This window comes from Trichosurus vulpecula, chromosome 9 (genome assembly GCF_011100635.1).
Source record: "Trichosurus vulpecula isolate mTriVul1 chromosome 9, mTriVul1.pri, whole genome shotgun sequence".
Lineage (NCBI taxonomy): Eukaryota > Metazoa > Chordata > Mammalia > Diprotodontia > Phalangeridae > Trichosurus > Trichosurus vulpecula.
The window spans coordinates 146146090-146165236 of NC_050581.1; the positions used below are offsets into that span (position 1 = coordinate 146146090).

General features: G+C 49.0%; 1 protein-coding gene across 1 annotated transcript in view; it reads right to left on the reverse strand.

Moving 5' to 3' along the window:
• The window catches only part of PLXNA1 (plexin A1), a 161732-nt gene that overhangs the window by 56053 nt on the left and 86532 nt on the right, over positions 1-19147 (reverse strand). The window contains exons 20-22 of the mRNA XM_036739649.1: positions 15847-15989; positions 10376-10632; positions 6409-6475 (exon numbers count right to left, since the gene is read on the reverse strand). Of these exons, the coding sequence (XP_036595544.1) occupies positions 6409-6475; positions 10376-10632; positions 15847-15989 (467 nt within the window). The remainder of the gene's footprint in view (positions 1-6408; positions 6476-10375; positions 10633-15846; positions 15990-19147) is intronic.

The following is a 19147-nucleotide window of genomic DNA, read 5'->3' on the forward strand; positions in this document are numbered from 1 at the left end:
TCAGCTGCCAAATCTTAGGGTTCCTGCCTTGGATCTCTCCACTCACGCAGCCGCCAGCCTGGCTCTCTCCCTCTGTGCCTCATTTCTCCCCCACTTAACTCAGCCTCCACAGAACCACCAAAGTGACTTAACAAGTCTCACTATATCACCACCCTCCCATATATACATACACACACACACACACACACACACACACACACACACCCCAAACACACCTACCTCCCCTCAACAAACTTCAGTAACTCCCTATCACCTCCAGGACCAACTATAAACCCCTCAGGCACTCTGAGTTCATCATGAACTGGCTTCATCTTCCTTTTCCATCCTAATTACACATTTTTCTTCTTCATGCGCTGTGATTGGCCAAATAGGACTTTTTGCTCACCTTCACCCTCCTCCTCCTGTTCCTAAGCCTTCATCTTGGCTGTCCCTCATGCCCAGGATGCACTGCTTCATCTCTGCCGGATGCCAGAACCTTCCTGTAGTCTGTGTTTGTCACATATCAGTATACATGCATGCCATCTTCCTTGCTAGGATGTAAACTCCTTAATGGCAAAGACCGTCTCACTTTTGTTTTGAAGACCCAGCACCTAGCACTGCGCCTGGACACACAGAGGTCACTTAATAATTGCTTCTTTGGAAGACTACCTGGGTCATTATCAGCAAGGTCTTAGTCATTTTGGTGACAACTTGAGGTCACACAGCTCCTGTGCCTGCACTTATCAATATTGGAAGGAGAAGTCTTAGGAAGTTCAGGGTAGGCTTCCTGGGTTTTTCTTGGCCAACCCCTACTGCTCGAAAGCGTACTGGGTTCTAGTCCTGATTCGGCCGGGAACAAATCATACATTAGACAAATACAAATAATTGAGCCCTCAATTTCTTCCTTCCACCTTAATCATCTTCCTGTCATTGGTCTGGCCTGATACTGCCCTGCTAGACCCTGGGGCCTCCAGGAGAGCACACACTACTTCCAGATAGTTCCTTTGGGCTTTTGCCTTTACACAAAGCCAAAAATCTATTTCTCGTCATTGACTCTGAGAAGCTGACAAGCCAAATGAACGTGCAGGAGGAAAGATTATGAAATACACCTTTGGCCTTGGCAGAGAGGTGGGGGACTGCTAGGACAGAATCCCATATACATTGTTAGATGCAGTCATAGTATTGGTTGTTTTTTGGTTTTGTTTTGATTTCTTTGGGTTTTTGTTTTTTTTTTTTTTGGTTGCCAGGGAGGAGAGTTGAAAAGTGTGCAATGAAACCACAAAAGGCATTAATTAAATATTTTTTAAAGCTTTCATTCAAATGCTAGGTTCCCAATCTCCTCTGACCTGCGAGGTGTGGAAAGCTTGTTTGCTGCTTTGTGACCATGTCCCCAGGGCCTAGCACAGTGCCAGGCACATTCCTTTCTCTGACTTCTGCACTACCCAACATCACACAATTAGATCAGTCTTCTATTGTTCACTAATCAATGAGTGTGGGTGTCTCTCTTCCTCCACAACGCTTCGAGGCCCTTGTCAGGCAGGAATTCTGTCTCAAGAGTTTCGAGGCCCTTGTCAGGCAGGAATTCTGTCTCAAGAGTCACAAAACATAGACTACTCAGGTTGGAGGGAACCTTAGAATAGAGAATATTAGACTACAGAATGTTAGGGCTCAGAGTCATCTCCTTAGAGATCTAGGCCAGGGGCTCTCAACCTGAAGCATATGAATTGTTTTTTAACTCTGATAAGTGTATTTCAATAGAATTGATTTCCTCTGTACTTTGGTTTAGGCATTTAAAAACATCATTGCAATAAGCTGTCCACAGGCTTCACCAGACACTGCCCAAGGGGTCCAGGACACACAAAAAGGTGAAAAACCCTTGTTCTAGTGAAATTCTCTTATCTTAGAGATGAGAGCCTACAGAAGGGACATGGCTGGCCCAAGACCACACAGTGAGTCTCTCATCTCCCCAGCAGCACAGGTTTGATAATGCAGTAGGTGCTTAATGTCCAGCAGTGGATGGACTAATGCACTATGGCCTCAGAGCAGAGGTCAGAGGGGAAAGCTACAGGAAAGAATAGTCCTCTTCCTTAAAACCTGCCGTGAACTGTAGAAAGTGTGGCGTGGCGTGGTCTGTCAGACTGCCAGGCAGAGAATTACAGATTCCAATCCTTGACCTTTCAACATCTCTCCCTCCCTCTGGTCTTCCCCTGCAGTCTCTCTCCAAGAGGCTAACCAATGACATTCCAGAAACCCCTCATGAAATGTACCCGAGGCTCCAGGGCTACAGCTACCAGCATCTCAGAGAGGCGGGAATGCGAGCTAACACTTCAGATCGTGCTTTATTTGGTCCTCACAAGAATCCTAGAAGAGGGCGATTTTATTAGACCCATTTCACAGAGGAGGGGACAAATTCAGAGAAGTTAGATGACTTCCTGACTCCACATCCAACATTCTTTCCACCACTCCATGCACAAGACCTTTTCCTGGCCCTTCTACTAAACAGCTGTATGATTTGGGGACCAGTCACTTTCCCTTTCTTGGACTTGGTTTCCCTATCTGTAAAACGAAGGTCGAGATAACATCAAAGTTGCCATGATCTTCCCTCTCTTTAATACTCTGAGTTTCATAATCTTTCTTGTTTTATTTACATTTTTTTTATCTCCCGGGGTACCAAAGTCAACGTCCAGTGCTCAGCAGAAGCTTACTACACATTTACTGAACTCAATCCATCCATCACTTTATTAACAAGCATGTATTAAGTACGTGCTTTGTGTCTTCATCCCTGTCTAGGATGAAGGCTGTTGACTCTCACTGACCGTGCCAGAGACATGTCTTCGCCCTGAAAGCTCCCTCCAGCCCTGGGCTACTTCTCACACAGGAAGCATCCCCCCCCCCCATCCCTGGGGCCTCTCCTCCTGATTGGCTGGTTCCTCCCAGAAGCTCCAATTCTGGGAGGAGACCCAGGCCAGCCCCTTCTTTATCCCTCTGGAGGCTGCAATGCTGACTCATCCTCATAGGGCTCTGGCTACCATGCCCCCTCATAGGTACCTTTGACCCCAGCTCCTTCTCAGCTCTCATTTATGGGGTGTCTTCTTCATTTAGAATATAAGCTGAGGGCAAAGGCGGTCTTTCTTTCTGCTTGTCCCCACCCCTTAGCAGAGTACAGAGCCCAAATGATGGCTGACTACTTGGCAGGCATGGCTTTAGGCAAGTGAATAAATGAATCATTCCTGCCTTCAGGGAGTTTTCCCCTCTCCCCCTGAGCGCCCTTCCACTGAACTGAACCAAGCTCCCTCTTCAATGCTTTTTCTCCTTCCAGCCGCTGTGAGAGCGCCTGTAGATTCTCTGGCAATGAGAAGGTGCTGAGGAACTGATCTAATTGCAAGGAGTGAGAAGGCAACTTAGCACTTTCTCTTTTCTCCCCATAAGCAGGTTGTGAAGGACTTTTAACACCCAAGGCCGCTCTGCTGTTGGAGAGAATGGCACCGAGCATGCCAAAGGAATGGACCGGGGCGGGGGGGGGGGGGCTTCCGCTTAGCCCTGGCACAGAATAACGGGCTCAAACCCAGCTGTGATGGCTAACAGGTGACGCTCATCTCACACCTAAGCCCCAGTAATCCTTGTAGTCTTGTTCTAGGGCGGATCTCGAGTCTCTATGTACAGAGAGCAAGTGGATAAATGATGGGTGTTACTGCTTTACTGGAGGTGATGTGATTCACCTAATGAAGTGGTGTGATTAGAGGCAGCTAGGTGGTGCAGTGGAGAGTCAGGAAGACCCGAGTTCAGATCTAGCATCAGACATTTACCAGCCGTGTGATTCTGGCTAAGCCACACACTTTTCCTCCTACGTCAAATAAGGGAATAAGGGAGCAGGACTAAGTGATTTCAAAGGCCCCTTCCATACTAAGTGCCCCAAGGGCTCTTCCATCTCTAAATCCTGTGACCTCATGACCTTGGTCCCCATCCACCATACTGCTGACTTATAATGCCCAACCATGGGGTCTTAGGGAATGGCCTCAACAATGAGGGAGCCAAGCTGTGTCTTCATCTCCAGGCTAACCTGAGGGTCCGCTGCCCCAAGGAGATATCTCCAGACAGAGACAGCATGCGTGTCCCCTCCAGGCCCGGGGCACGGAGCCAAGTACTTCTAAGAGGCCTGATAAATCACTTCTCCCTGGCACTCACTAGGGACCTGCCGGCTCTGGGCTTGCCCACCTTCCTTCTTGGAAACAGTTCAAGCCTACTTTGTCTTCATGATGAATGGAAGCCCTGGGAATTGGCTCTTCTCACTGTAGGCTGGCTGCCTTAACTCCCTTCCCCCTCTCAAGGGTCACTGGGAGGGTGAGGGTAGAGTTATAGGGATTACAGACCAGAAAGCCCATAGCTCCTAGAGGAGAAGGGGCCCAGATCCATACTACCTACCCTCATACGGCTGAGGCCTTCAATACAAAGTTCAGGTGACATTCTACACTTGCACACGCTGTGTCTGTCTCTGTCTCTCTCTCTCTCCCCTCCTCTCCTTCTCAGCCTGGTTACTAGTGTTCTGTCTCTTTTGAAAATTTTTAAAACTATATTTTAATTACTTGGGGGTGGGAGTGGGTATAGGGATCAGGGAAGACCTGGAGTAGGAAGTAGCACCTGATGGTCCTTTTTTTTTTTTTTGGTATTTTTATGTTTGGTATTTTTATATTTTTAAATATTTTTATATATTATGTAATATAGCTTATATATGCATATTTTTATATTTTATTCTTATATTTTATCTGTCTGTACATCTGCTAGGTGGCACAGTGGATAGAGTGCCAGGCACGGAGTCAGGAAGACTCATTTTCTTGAGTTCAAATCCAGCCTCAGACACTTCCTAGCTGGGTGACCCTGGACAAGTCACTTAATTCTGTTTCAGTTTCCTCATCTGTAAAATGAGCAGGAAAAGGAAATGACGAACCACTCCAGCCAAGAAAACCCCAGAAAGGGTCATGACGACAGGGGCATGACCGAAGTGACTCAACAACAATTCATCTGTGTGCTTGTCTTCCTGGCTAGAAGGTGAGGTCCTTGAGAGTAGGGACTGTTTCATTTACTGTACTTATATCCCCAGACTGTCTTATACCAGGGGCTTTATAAATGTTTGCTGATTGGTCTTTGATTTAATTTATCTGTGGATAGATTGCACTGTCGCAGTAAAGCACAAATCCTCTGAGGGTGGAAAGAGAACTCCTGTGGCTTGGTCTTTGTACCCCTCATACCTAATGATGGACACTTAATCAAGCCTTTGCTGTGTGAACTGAGTCAGAGCCGGCTCTGATTCCCACTCCTATCATTCCTGCGATCCTACAAACCAGCTCAAGGTTGGAAATGGCTTGAGAGGCCAGAGATGGTGACCCCTCCCCCACAAGGTAAGCAGCAGTGATCGGGTTTGAACCTGGGTCTCCTAACACCAAATCTGATGGCCTTCCCATCTAGCTGTGTGATCTTAGGCAAGGTCTCCTCCCTACACCCCTGCCCCGCCCCTTGGCCTCTGTTTTCTCATCTGTACCATGCAGACATTGCACTAAATAATCTCTAAGGTCCCTTTGGGCTCCGCCATCTTGGGATTCTGTAAAGAGAATGTTTGATTCCATCATGTCAGAGATGGGGAACAGATGGGGATAATCGCCCGAAGTCTCACTAGTAGTAAATAGCAGACCTGGGATTCAAACCCAGATAACCCATTCCAATTTTCCATATGCCACAAGTTGGGGAGAGGACCAACCCATCTGGGAAAAAGAAAGTGGAGGTAAATTATGGTACATGAATAAAGTGGATTAATATTTTGCACCACGAGAAATAACAAATTGGAAGAATTCAGAGAAACCTGGGAAGACTTGCTTAGCACATAGTAGGCACTTGTTAATTAACTGATTGCCTCATACAGACCCAATTAAGCAGAACCAGGAAAATCATTTACCTGATGACCATAAAAACATAGCAGAAAATAACACTGAAAAGCCACAGATCATTGCAGTGATGAGTAAGAGGCTTCAGAGGGAGGGCAGACTGAAGCACGCCTCTGGCCTCTTGGCAGAGAGGTGGTGGGTATCCAGGTGAAGAATGGGGCCTACATTGCCGGACAAAGGCATTATCAGGTATAAGAGGAAGTTCTACCATGGGAGGGGACAGGGGAGCCATTTGGATGTCACAGTAATGTGGAAATAAGAGAGTATTCCTGAATGGAAAAGGTTTTTGAAAAGAAGAGAGGTGAATGCACATGTGGGATAGGCAGGCCTGCCCTCTCAGCACTGGTCATGGTCCTGAGGCTCTTAGAACACATGGGCCTCCTTTCGCAACGAGAACACCCCTCTGGTAAAAGGTCAGGAGCTGCCCCTACCCCCTATCTCCCTCTGACTTCCCTCCCCGATTACCAGAAGAACAAGGCTTTGGGGAACTTACCTTGAGAAACTTGTAGAGTAGAAACGTGAACCAGTTGGTTAGCATTTTCTCTGCTACCGACTCTGTCCTAGAAGAAAGAGAGGGGAAATGATGGGCACCCGGAAAAAAAAACCCCAATACCTAAAGGGGGAATTGTCCATCTGTGATCTCGCCAGGCTGTTCCCTGCCCCCACAGTCCCTGACCTCTCCCCTCTTCCTCCTGATTTAAAGGTCAGTGCTTGGAAAGCAGGGGAGCAGAAAGCAAAGGAGGGAGGCAGAGGGGGAGAGCAGGAGGAGGCCAGCCTCCCCAGGGTTGCCATGACAAAACTCTAAAGATAGCCCTGAGGCCTGCCAATCATGGGCAGCTCTTACCCTGGCAGAAACTCATTAGCTGGGGGTCTCAGTTATCTGTAGGGCCCAGCTGCAAGAAGCCTGCCAGAGAGGACAGCAGGAGGAGGCCACCGGAGTCAGGGCTTGGAGAAGCCCCGAACTCACTGCGTTCCCCGTCTCCTCCAACTGCAACGTATCGGAGAATGGAGAAACGTCTGGGCCTGGCATTCAAGGCCCTCCAAGATAACAGCCCCACCCCGGGAGACCAACTTTCTCTCCTCCCCAACAATCAACCTCTCATCTGGCTAAGCTGTGAAGCCACCGGGCTTGGACTTGAGTCAGGAAGACATTTCCCAGCTGAGACGCCAGTCACGCCATTGAATATCTCCAAGCCTCAGTTAACTGCTGTATGAAATGGGGATGATAATGGAAGCCACTCCTTCATCTCGTTACAAGGGTCAATGAGAGAAAAAGGCATCAAGTGCTTTGCAAACCTTTAAAAGCACTACATGATGTGAACTACTATTATAAGGCAGCTAGGTGGCTATCTGGCGGCACCTGGCCTATAGCGAAGATCTCAGTTCAAATCCTGTCTGATAGTTCCTAGGGGCAGCTAGCCAGTGTAGTGAATAGAGCACCAGCCCTCGAGTCAGGAGGACTTGAGTTCAAATCCAGCCTCAGACACTTACCAGCTGGGTGATCTTGGGCAAATCACTTAACCCCAATTGCCTCAAAAAAAATTATAAATAAATAAAAGAAAAAAAAAAACAAGAATTCTGATCATTCCTAGCTGTATCTGCCTGCCTCAGTTTCCCTGTCTGTAAAATGGGGATAATAACAGCCCTTACCTCCCAGGAGTGTTGTAAGGATCAAATGAAGTACTAATTGTAAAGTTCTTAGTAAACTTGACTATACAAGTTAATTATTATTGTCATTCCTATTAACGACCTTGCCGGGCCTCAGTTTCTTCACCTGTAAAGCGGAGATTAAAATAGCACCTCCCTCACAGGGCTACTGTGAAGTGTGAGTGGCATCATGCAAGTAGAGTGTTTGCAAATCTTATTCATAATAAATGTCAGCTATTATTATGGTATCTTAATCAGGGCTTGCTGAATGAATAAATAAATGACTATTATCTCTCAATCAACATGCTTTGAGTTTTCCTGCCTCCATGACTTTATTCAGGCCAATCCTGCTGCCTAGGATGCCTTCTCCCGGCCTCTCCCCTGTTCCAAATCGGCCTCGTTTTTCATAGGCCTCCCTCCTCCAGGAAGAGCAACATCATTGAAGTCCACCATGATCTTTGTTTCTGAATGTACAGAGTCAAAGAGTTTCATTTCACTGAGTCTCAGGGTCATTCAGTGCCTTGCCCCTCCACCTGCCCATGGTTGCTCTAGAACACCGGATCTATTTACCTGAGCTAGTCCCCCCTGCCCCGCCCCCACACCAACCAAGATCTCCATCCTAGGTGACCCCAGTAAGCATCAGTTCAGGAACAGACTCTGAATCTCAAAGAAAGCCAGCAATCAAATTCTGTGAATGATAAGAAATTTCACAACCCTGTGAGAGATGCCACATTTGCTTTATTCCCCACTCCTTACGGATCTGTAAGAGGAGACATGCCTTATGGAGACTCATAGTACAACTGAGGTACAGACTAGATTCGAACCCTTGTTCTTTGTTAACATCTCCAACTCATCCCACTGTATCCGCCTTCCCTCTAGCCCAGGTGGCCTGAGGATAAATGGAACAGACCTGTGTCACCCAGTGGAGGGTTAAGGAACTCATTAGACTGACCAGGGTGAAAATATAAACAGGTCCAAGAAAGGTTTGGATGGATTCACTGCTGACAGCTCCCTAACAGGCTATTATATTGGGGACAGAGTAAATCACAGACTGCTAGAATTAGAGAAGCACAGGGCCGTCCAGTCTTGGAGCTGGAGGAGACCTCAGGGACCCGTGAGTCCACAGCAAGGGCACGTCCCTCACCGGTAGTCGGGGGTCAGAGAAAACAGCCATGCTTACACATCTGTCTTCAGAGGCCCGATCAGAGCCAGAATCCTGGGCTAGCAGGACCACAGGACTGCCCAAGATAGGGAGGAAGGCCTCATGGCCAGTGTGGATCTGCCACTGGCTCAGGCAGCCCCAAGGACATCTCCTTCTGGCCCATGGATGACCTGTTCAGAATCTGCAAGGATTCTGCCCTCACAGAGCTGGGAGACAAGGCATGTTAAGGGCCCCGAGGGGATGGCACAGCCTTAGTGTTTGTTCCTGGGTGGATGTAAAGGAAAAAAAAAACCCAGACGGCTTGTCATGTTCTGCTTCTAGAAGGCTGCATGCTCTGGGGAGACTTCCTAATCCAACCCCTTCATTTCACAGATGAGGCAACAGGCCCCAAGAAGGAGAGGGCCTTATCCAAGGTCACACACTGAGTCAGTGTCCAGAGCTGGGGCTGGAACCCAGGAGGCACAGAGGTAGAGCTGAAAGAGTACAGACCTGGAAGTCAGAGGGACCTGGGTTCAAATCCCACCTCGGATGTATACTGCCAGTGTGACCATGGATAAGTCATTAAATCTCCCAGGCCAGGGAGCTGGATGAGATTGGGAAGATCCCTGGCCACCAAGCTCTGCACTCAGCAACCTTTCTTCTGCACAGACTTTTGAACTTGAAGCAATGAAGGAGGCTGAGAGCCCGTACAGGAGCAGGGTCTCCGAGGGAACAAGGCTGCCCTTCTGCAACACCTGGAGATGTTTAATGCCCGCAGAGAGGGAGCGGCTTCGCCAAGAACTCCCAGCAGGTGAGCGAGGGGCAGAGTCAGACTGCGGCCTCCTCCTGCCAGAGGCTGTCCAACTACAACCAGAATGAGTGGCGTTGGACCAGGGGTCAGAGGACCTGGGTTCGAATTATGCCTCTGCTACTTATTACCCATGGGGCCTTGGGCAAATCGCTTAACTCCTCTCAGGCCTCGGTCCCCTCCTTTGTAAAATGAGAGTGTGGTACTGGATGACCTCTGACATCTCTTCCAGGACTAAATCTATGAGGCTTCTCATCTGTAAAATGGGGCAGCAGGCTCTAGATCAATCACGCCCTATGGCTATGCAAACCAAAGGTGCTGGAGCTGAGCAAAGCTGAGTCAGCCCTTGGAGGGAGCCCCGAAGGAGCGCCCCAGAACTCCAGCTCTCCCTCCTCCTGGTGCGAGAATGACGACGATCAGAACAACAACACAACGACAGCTAGCACTTACATAGAGCTGTGCAAATAGTGTCACATCTGATCCCCCAACCACCCTAGGAAGTATTCCCATTTTACAGATAAGGAAACTGAGGCAGACAGGGATAAGTGACTTGCCCAGCGTCACACAGCTAGTAAATGTCTGAGGCTGAATTTGAACTCAGTTCTTCCTGACTCCAGGTCCAGTCTTCCATCCACTGGGTTGGTCCACAGCAGAGAGCACTGGATCTGGAGTCCTGGGTTCAGATCCTACTTCGGCCATGCCCTTTGGACAAGTCGCTCGAGCCCTCTGGGGCTCGGCTCCCTCCCCCCACAATGGAAGGACGTGAATGAGGTGCTGTCTATGGTTTCCTCCGGCTGTGACGTGCCACGGTCTAACCTGCTTTGTCTTGAGGTGCCCTGTGGCTGCTGGCCGCGTGGTACTCACCTCCGCAGAAGCAGTTTGGGATGATTCTTACTCTCCAGGTTCTTCTCGATGAGGTCCGACAGGAGCTGCTTCAGGACACCCGTGGCGTACTCCATCTCCCCCTGGAGCGCCGTCATGATGAGGGATGCCACGTTGCCGCGGTCCCTCATGGAGAAGCTGCGCTGTGCCTCCAGCGTGCGGATGAAGGTCAGCAAGAAGTGTTTCTTGTTCAGGAGCTGTCCAAACAGGGTGAGTGACTTCTCCACGTTGGCCTGAACCTGGGGAAGAGAGGGCCAAGCTCAGTGAGACTCTTCTCCATCACGACTCCTCCAGGACAAGGAGATGAGGCAGGCGAGGGACTCATAACATCCTCCAAATAGGGAATCTGCCCCCCAACTCTAGGCTATCTCATCTACAGGGTTATCCTGACCTCAGTACATGGGAGGCAGCAATGAGTGACGGAAATCAGACCACCTGGGTTCAAATCACTACCTATATGGCCATCTCTAAGTCACTTCCCCTCCATGGACCTGTTTCCTCCCCTAAACAGGTTGCACTAGATGCCCCGTACATCCTATGATTCTGTAAACAGACTCCAGGAGATGCGGCCCCACCAAGAGAACTCGGGGCCAGTGACCAGGCAGTCACCACAAACTCCCCATCTGAGAACCTGTCAGGGTGGGGAACTTTATTTTCTTTTTAAAAAATATTTTAATTAAGATTTAAATTAATTTAAATAAATTTAATTTTTTGGTTTTGCATCACCAGTAGTTCCCAATGCATCCTTCCTATCCCTTTCCGGAGAGCCAGTTAGAAAAAAAGAAGGGGAAAAAAATTCAGTAAAACTAAGACATTTTAGAAGTCTGACATCATGTTCAGCATTCTATACCCACAGTCCTCTGGGGGGTGGGGAGCCTGCACCCTTTGCACTGGGTGGGAGACACTCTGGCTTCTGACTTTGGCACAGCCTCAGTCAACCCTCTGCCTCAGGCCTAGACCCGTTCAAACATTGGTCGCCTGACCTCCTATTAAAGTTCATTGACTGATCCACTCATTCATTCAACAGATGTTTACTGAGACCCTACTATGAAAAGAATAATTTGGGTGGGGTTTTTTGGGGGGAAGGGACAAGCCTGTGATGTAATAAGCGAAAAGCAGTCCCTGGAGAGGACACTCGCTCCACCAATGCAGGTTGTCATCTCCTCTACCTGGGACGTCGGAGGTAAAAGGCCTCGCCCCGCCTTGTGTGGACAGCATGAATCAGATAGAGGATTTGAACAAAGGTTATCCTAACTCCAAAGCTCTCTCAGCCAGTTCTCCATGGGCTATGACATACTGCTTTGTAATAACAATGAAAAACTGACATTTATCAAGTTTGAGCAAGGCTGCACATCTACTCTCCCACTGGGTCTGGCACTATCCCTACGCACTGGGTACTGCTGGCATTAGCGCCTCCATTTAACAAGAGAAGAAACTGAGGCTCAGTGTCGGTCACGGGGAGATGGGGAGATTAATGAGGCGTGATCCCTTAGGAAGCCAGGACTCCAACAAGAGAGCAAAGACCTATAAACAGATAAATACAGCACCAGGTGGGATGTGGAAAGGGCCACACAACCAAGTGAGATGAGCATTTACAGCCGGGGGAAGAGAGGCCATTTTAGACTTGGGGAGGAATCCACCAAGACTTCACCATGACATCAGAGCAGAGTCTTGGAAGAATGGGGAGGATCTGAACAAATGAAGGGGGTGGGGCAAGAGGCTCCTGAGCTCCTTGTGGGAAGGGCTGGCCCAGGTAAAGGGGGAGGGCAGAGGGAACGCACAGAGTATGTCCAAAGGGAGGGTGGTGCCAGTCAGACACTGCAGTATGCCTACTGACAACCTGCCAGGTCCATAGGGCACAAATGAAAGTGCCTCATTGAATTCTGAAGATGCCTCTAAGTGAAGCAGGCCTGGGCAGGACAGCCTGGTCGATGGCCCCTCCCATTCCCCTCTCCCCCTCCTCCCCATGGGAGACAAACCATCCGCCAGTGACGGATGGGCCCGGGTGCCAAGGCTGTCCCAAATTTTCATTCTGAGCCAAATCAGCGTTGTCCGGGCCTCTCCGATCAGATGTCACGATGCTATCAGGGCTCAATCCTCCGCTACTGAAACAGCCATGGTGGCGATAAGCTCCGAAATTGGTCCTGTCCTACACGGGTGATCTTATCAGAGATTGCCGAGCAGAAATGGAGCAGGAGGATGAGATGGGAGGCGGGGGGAGAAGGAAATGTCGTGCGGACTTTCTCTATCTTACCCAGCCTCATTGGCTTCAACAGGGACCCAGGCTCCCAGTAAAATGGGGACAAGGTTAATTTTCTGGTTCTCGAGGATAGGGGGTGGGGAGAAGGGGATGCCCACAGACATATGGGGGCCACCAAGCTGGCCATAGCTCAGACTCGAGACCCTTGTCTGGAACACCAAGTGTGTATCAAAACCACCCAAAATCCTGTGAACACGCAGAACCCAGCTCAGAAGCGGGACTAGAAGAAGGTGCCCCTGAGGCCACATCAGAGTTAGGGCAGAAGGCAGGACTGACGTCTTAATGCCCCGGCCTGGCGTTCAAGGCTCTCCACCACCAAGCCCTCGCCTTCCTCTCTAAGGTAGTCACTCACATCTCCCCTCCATGTCAGAGGATGTGTCTCCTAACTACCAGGCCAGCCTTGGTCTTCCCTGAACCTGCCTTATTCGTTTCTGCTTTGGCTCATGCACTTCCTTCCACCTAGAAACCCCTCACCCCACTTTCTCCAATTCGCCTCCTTCTGAGGACAGACCATGTTTTTCCTCCTCCAGGAAGTTCACTCCAGGCAGCACGGAGCTCTCCCTCACTGCAGATCCCTCTCCTGGCACCGAACCAGACTCCTCTGTGGCGTTACTTCACCTTGAGACACGGGCACGTCCTAACTTCTCAATGAGCCTGGAAATGCTCTGGGGGCAGTGGCTGCAGCTAACCCTTCTCTGAACGTCCGGCATGCAGACATGAAAAATGATAATAAAGCACCTACTATGCATCGGGCACTGCGCTAACTGCTTTACAAGCATTACCTCATCCGATCCTCACAACAACCATGCGAGGTAAGTGCTGCTATTATGATCCCCATTTTACAGCAGAGGAAACTGAGGCAAACAGCAGAGAAGCGACTTGTTGCTCCAGGTCACACAGACAGTAAGTATCTGAGGCTGGATTTGAATTCTGGCCCAGAGCTCTATCTAATTTGCTGCCTAGCTGCCTCTGAATACACATTTGCCACCGATGATAACAACTACATTCTCTCTCTTATCGGTGCATCTTATAAAGACAAAGAAGGATGGTTTAATGGAAAACTTGCTGATCTAATTAAGAAGCTCAGACACAGTACAGAATCACAGAAGAGAACTCTGGGCTTGGAGTCCAAGGGACCAAGGCTAAAAATCCTCATTGTGATGCCTCCTACCTTTGTGACCCTGAGAAAATAACTAACATTCTCTGAGCCTCAGTTTCTTCATCCGTGAAACGGGCCTAACAATTCCTAAATCACAGACGCACCGTGAGAAGTAATTTGTAAACCGTAAAGCACTGACTTGCTATCATCATCGTTCCTGCCAAGAATAATTATAACAGGCATAAAGAAGGAGGAAGCAGCTTTAAACTGAAATCTGGAGGGGAAAACTACTCGGATGAGAATGTCACATCGTGTACTATAGGAAGGAGAACTAAGATACCCCTCGATGCTCAGGGTGCAGAAAGCGCTCAACCAGATGGGAGAATGGGGCCACAACTTAGAAGGTGAAGCTTCACAAGGATAAATTACAGTCGTGAATTGGATTAAAAAAAATGAGCCACACACGCATCAGGGAAATGAGGTGTGTTCATTCAAAAAAAATCTGGGAGTACTATTCGATCACAGGATCAATGGTGGGATAGAGCGGCCTAAGAAATACTAATTCCACCGTGGATCGTAGTCACAGAATTTTAATGGCTGGGAATGACACGGACGGTAGTATTTTCTGCAACGGTCTGAACAGGCCTGGAGTACTGTGAGCCGCGTGCCCAGGTGGGAAAGATTCTGATAAGCTGGAGTGTACTCAAGATGGGGAAGAGACACCCAGCCAGAGCAAAAGAGGAGCCTCTTTGTAGGCTGGGGCCGTGGACATAACAAGAAGATTTGGGCCTGCAAAGACGTGAAGGGCTGTCAGGCAGGAGAGCAATGATACCGGGTCTGTGGGCAGTAGAATTAGTCCCAATGGGAAATTCTAGGGAGGCAGATTTCAGATCAACAGAGGTAAAGTCACTACTAGGGCTGTCCCCAAATGGAACTGGGAGGCCTCGTTAGGTAGGCAGTGAGCTGGATGACTGCTAGTCAGAAATGCGGCCTTGATCATGACCTACAGAGCTATTCCCAAATCTCTGACTAGCAATGCCCTAACAGCCACTGCTGAAAGGCCTGGCCTAACAGGGAAACTCTTCTTCGGGATGATCTGTCTGGGTGAGCACCTCAGGGGAGGGAGAGATGTTTGGGGAGGCCCGAGGCACTGGGATGAGCTGCTGGACATGAGCCTTCTGCCCCGCTGTATTCAGTTTGGAGCGTTTGGTAGGGAAGAAGCATTGGACCCTTAAAGCTCCTGAACTGTGGAAAGAAACATGAGATATACCAAATATATACATATATGTATATGCATATTCATAGTAGCAACTTTTGTAATAGAAAAAATGGAAAGAAAGTGAGAGTTCATCAGCTGGCAGACAGCCCAACAAACTGTGGCACATGAGCATAATGGAATATTATTACTCTGGAAGAAACAGAGAATAGGAAGAATTTTAGAGAAACTCAGGGAGAATGGAATCAAGAGAGTGTTCTACATGATAACCATGATGATAACAAGGAAAACAACAATGAAAGGCTTTGGAATTTTGATCAATGCAGTGACCCCCATGACCCCAGAGAGGGCCTTCCACCTCTCAGCTAAGAGGTGATGGACTATGGGCACAGAATGGGGCATTTGTTGTCAGACACGGCCAATGTGTTTATTTATCTTCCTTAACTGTTCTTTGACGAACTTTCATAACAAGGGGAAGTGGGAACAACAAATAGGAAAAAACCAAACACAGGATCATATGGACTGGAAAATATGTTCAGAGGTCATCAGATCCAACCTCATCATTTTACAATCTATTTATTTTTAATCAAGGCCCTATACTGGACTCTCAAGTCTGGAGAAACCTCCTGTCTAGAACCCCTAGGGTGTTCCCCCCCCCTGCCCCTCTCAAAATCCAAGACCATTAGACTTGCTTTTAGAAGGATCTCCATTAATATTTACCTCCTATTCTATTCCAGAGCCATTCATAGGGGTTCTATTGGGTTCTCCCTGACACCTCCAGGGGTGAAGGGACCCTCTTGAAGATGGAAATGTTCAAGGCATCTGCTGCCTAGCTGTCCAATGCCCTCCATTCTCCCACCCCACGGTGGGGCACCTACCTCCATCTCCTTCAGCACCGGGTGGTCCTCAATGCCTGGGAAGAGGACCCTCATGGCATAGGTACGATAGTCCAAGAAGGGGATGCCAGCTCCATCCAGGTCATTGGTCAGCTCATGGATGTCTGTCTGCAGTTCTGCAAAGGCTGGACAGCAAAGGACAGAAGGAAGAAAGTAAAGGACCAGTGGAAGCAGGACAGGCCCATAACACCAGAGGACCCCACAGGCCCAGTAACACCTTGACACTGGGCAGACTTTGAGGCCAGGGTTCGGATGTGTGCTGAGGAGCGTGACCTCAGGGCTCCATTATTCCCAAATGTCTCCTCCACTTACCCGTCACAGTGCCTAACTTTCCACCATTAAATATCCATTCATTTGAGGGATTTTAGAGATTGCTGTTAAAATGAAGATGTTGACTGGGAGGGAGAGTACATTAAGCTCTAATCAGCTGCTAATTAACACAGCCTGAATTAGCTTCTTAGATTAGCTCTTGTCACCTAGCAGGGCCCTGACAGGATATGGATGGGATGGGAGAGGGAAGATCCTGAAGCACTGCTCTGACCCGAGATACCAGTGACCGGGTCACTAAGTAGAAAGTCTATCCCTGTCTGATTAAGGCCTCGGTCTCCCCATGTGTGGACTAGAGAGAGAACCTCTTGCCCATTTCCTGACTTCTTAAGGGCAGGAAAATGGATGGGTCTGCTATAGAAGACATGTGCCTTCCCGCTTCCTCTCAAACCGTCATCAGCCCCACCCAATGCCTCCCTCAGCATCTCCACTAAACTAAGCCCTACACGTCCTTCGAGGACCAGCTTCAATTTTGCCTCCTCCGTGAGGTCTTCTCCAACCTACCTACTGCAGCCATACATCATCTCACCTGGTTAAAGCACTTAACATATGTTGCCCCACTGTGCGTGCCTCCCATCTCCCCAGCTAGACTGTGAGGCCTGGGAAGGGCCTGGGAGTGGAGGGAGGGAAGGAAAAACAGATAGTACAGAAAACAAAAAATGAAAGGAACCTCACCATGGCCTAGGACTAAAACCCTGGGGAGGAAAATTAAAGAGCCCTCACAAAGATCAGTTTCCTTCTCTATAAAACAGTTCTCAATGGCTCCTGACTGAGCTCCCTTCCAAAGCCCCTTAGACCTACCATTCAACATTCTAGAATTCCTTCCACTTTTGAAGCTCTAGGTTTGGAGGGTCCACAGTGTAAGGCCTGGATATAACAAACATTCTATATTCTAAGGCCCCTTAGGGCTTGAACATTCCACGTTTTAACATCCAACATTCCCAGGTCCCTTCAGGGTCAATGATGTCAATTTCATAGTACCATGAAATTGGAATGTAGATGATATTGGTATCGAGGAAGGGAAGAAGGTCGAGGAGAGTCAGAATGATCTTAGGGAGGGACCTGTTGGGTTAGGGCTAGTGTTGAGAGTGGATGGCAGCCGCTGTGTGTGTGCGCGCGCGAGTGTGTGTGTGTGTGTGTGTGTGTGTGTGTGTGTGTGCGCTCGCGCTCGCACACGCACGTGCTCTCCAGTCTATGCATTTATAGAATAAAGGTCCGACTCTTCCTTCTCCAGCCACTTGCTAAAGGGCATTTCTTGGCCCTTCCACTGAAAAAAGGAAGAGTGTGAGAAGGGAGGGGTCAGGAAGGGAAGCAAAGTCTAGTTTGGAGCAATGGTTTCCCCATCACCCAAGACGTCTAGGGAGAACCTAGAGGCACCTATCTCTGCAGAAGGCCCTAAAACCAACCTCAAGCACATACTCAGCCAAAGAAACCTCTCAGACTTGACTCATCTACAAAGCACCTCTGGATTTCCTGAAGCATTTGCACAACAGTGGGGTGGGGTAGGTAAAGCAGGGAATCATTGTCCCTACCTGACAGCTTCGACACAGAAGCCCAGATGGGGAACCGGCAGGATTGGCTAATCTCAATTACAACCCTCTCCTCTCCTCGCTAGTCCAGGCTTGGTAGCAGTGGAGGAAAGTCCATTCATTCCCTATCTCTGACGGAAAGAATGTTCTGAGATTGGGGCTTTCACAAAAGACAGACTTGGAGAAAAAGTTCAGGGAGGGATTCTTCAGGGGGGCTGGAGGAGGATCTCACAGCATTGTCTGAAATCAAATTAAGGAACTTCAAAGAGAACAGGAGTCCGAGCCAAGCAGGCTGGTCTCAGCTGCCTGAGGCAGGGACTGAGCCAGCAGCAGAGAAGATGCTCTATCTTATCAGGGTCCGGTGGAAGGGGAAAGAGAAAGGGTTTTGCCGAGATGGCAGCTTTTAATTAAAAGCTGCTTCCTTTTATCTCTCTGGCAGCCTGAGCTGTTGTCTCCCCCGCCCCATGCCAAATGCTTTTATTATCATGTGTCCAGGGCCCCCTGTCCCTCCCCAGCTCGGCTGCCTGGCAGGGTCAGGGGCCCAAGCAGTTGCTCGTGGAGATAATGGGCAATTAGGCCCTGACAGTGGGACATGGAGAGGCGTTTGGGCCCAATTCTCAGCAGGCAGCAGCTGCATAATAAGCTGCCACCCCCTTAAACACACACACACACACACACACACACACACACACACACACACACACACTTTCCTCTATCTCTTCCTAACTTGGAACCACTTTCAGTCTCTTCATGAAAACTTAACCCTTTCCCAAAGTTCCCAGGGTTGGGCCATGGGAATTTCTATTTGTCCTTCCTGGGGTGTCTGTCTCTGTTCTGGGAATCGTTCTTGAACTTAGGCACCTTCAGGGATTACCTGGTGCCTATAGGGCCAAGTTCAAACCACCCAGTCTAACAATCAAGTTCCCCTGTGATTTGCAGTATCACTCCAAGCTTCCCTAAGCATTGCTGCTTCAGACAAACCTTCCCCTGTCTCCAGGTGGGTATGAGATGGAAATGACAATGGAGGTTACTGGGCGCAGCCCCCTTAGTTATAAACTGTGGCCCACTGCTTGACATACAGCAAGTGCCTAACACATGCTTTGTGTTGACTGACTGAGGAAGAAACAGAGACCCAGGGAGGTTAGGAGACTTGATGTAAGTGGCAGAGCCCGGTCTGCTGAATCCCAAATCCCAGTCTTCTGAACTGCCTCTCCTCCCAGTCTCCTTAGAAAACCAAGCCCATTTCCACTTGGAAAGTCTATTCGCATTCCTTAGTATAGACTTCTCTCCCCTTCTCTGATTTCCGTCCAAATTGCAAGCATTCCTCAGGGCTGACTTCAAGCCCCACCTCATCAGACTCTTAGGTCAGTACCACAGTGCTGTCAGAGGGGCCCCAAAGGAGAAGTAACCCCAGCCCATGATGACCT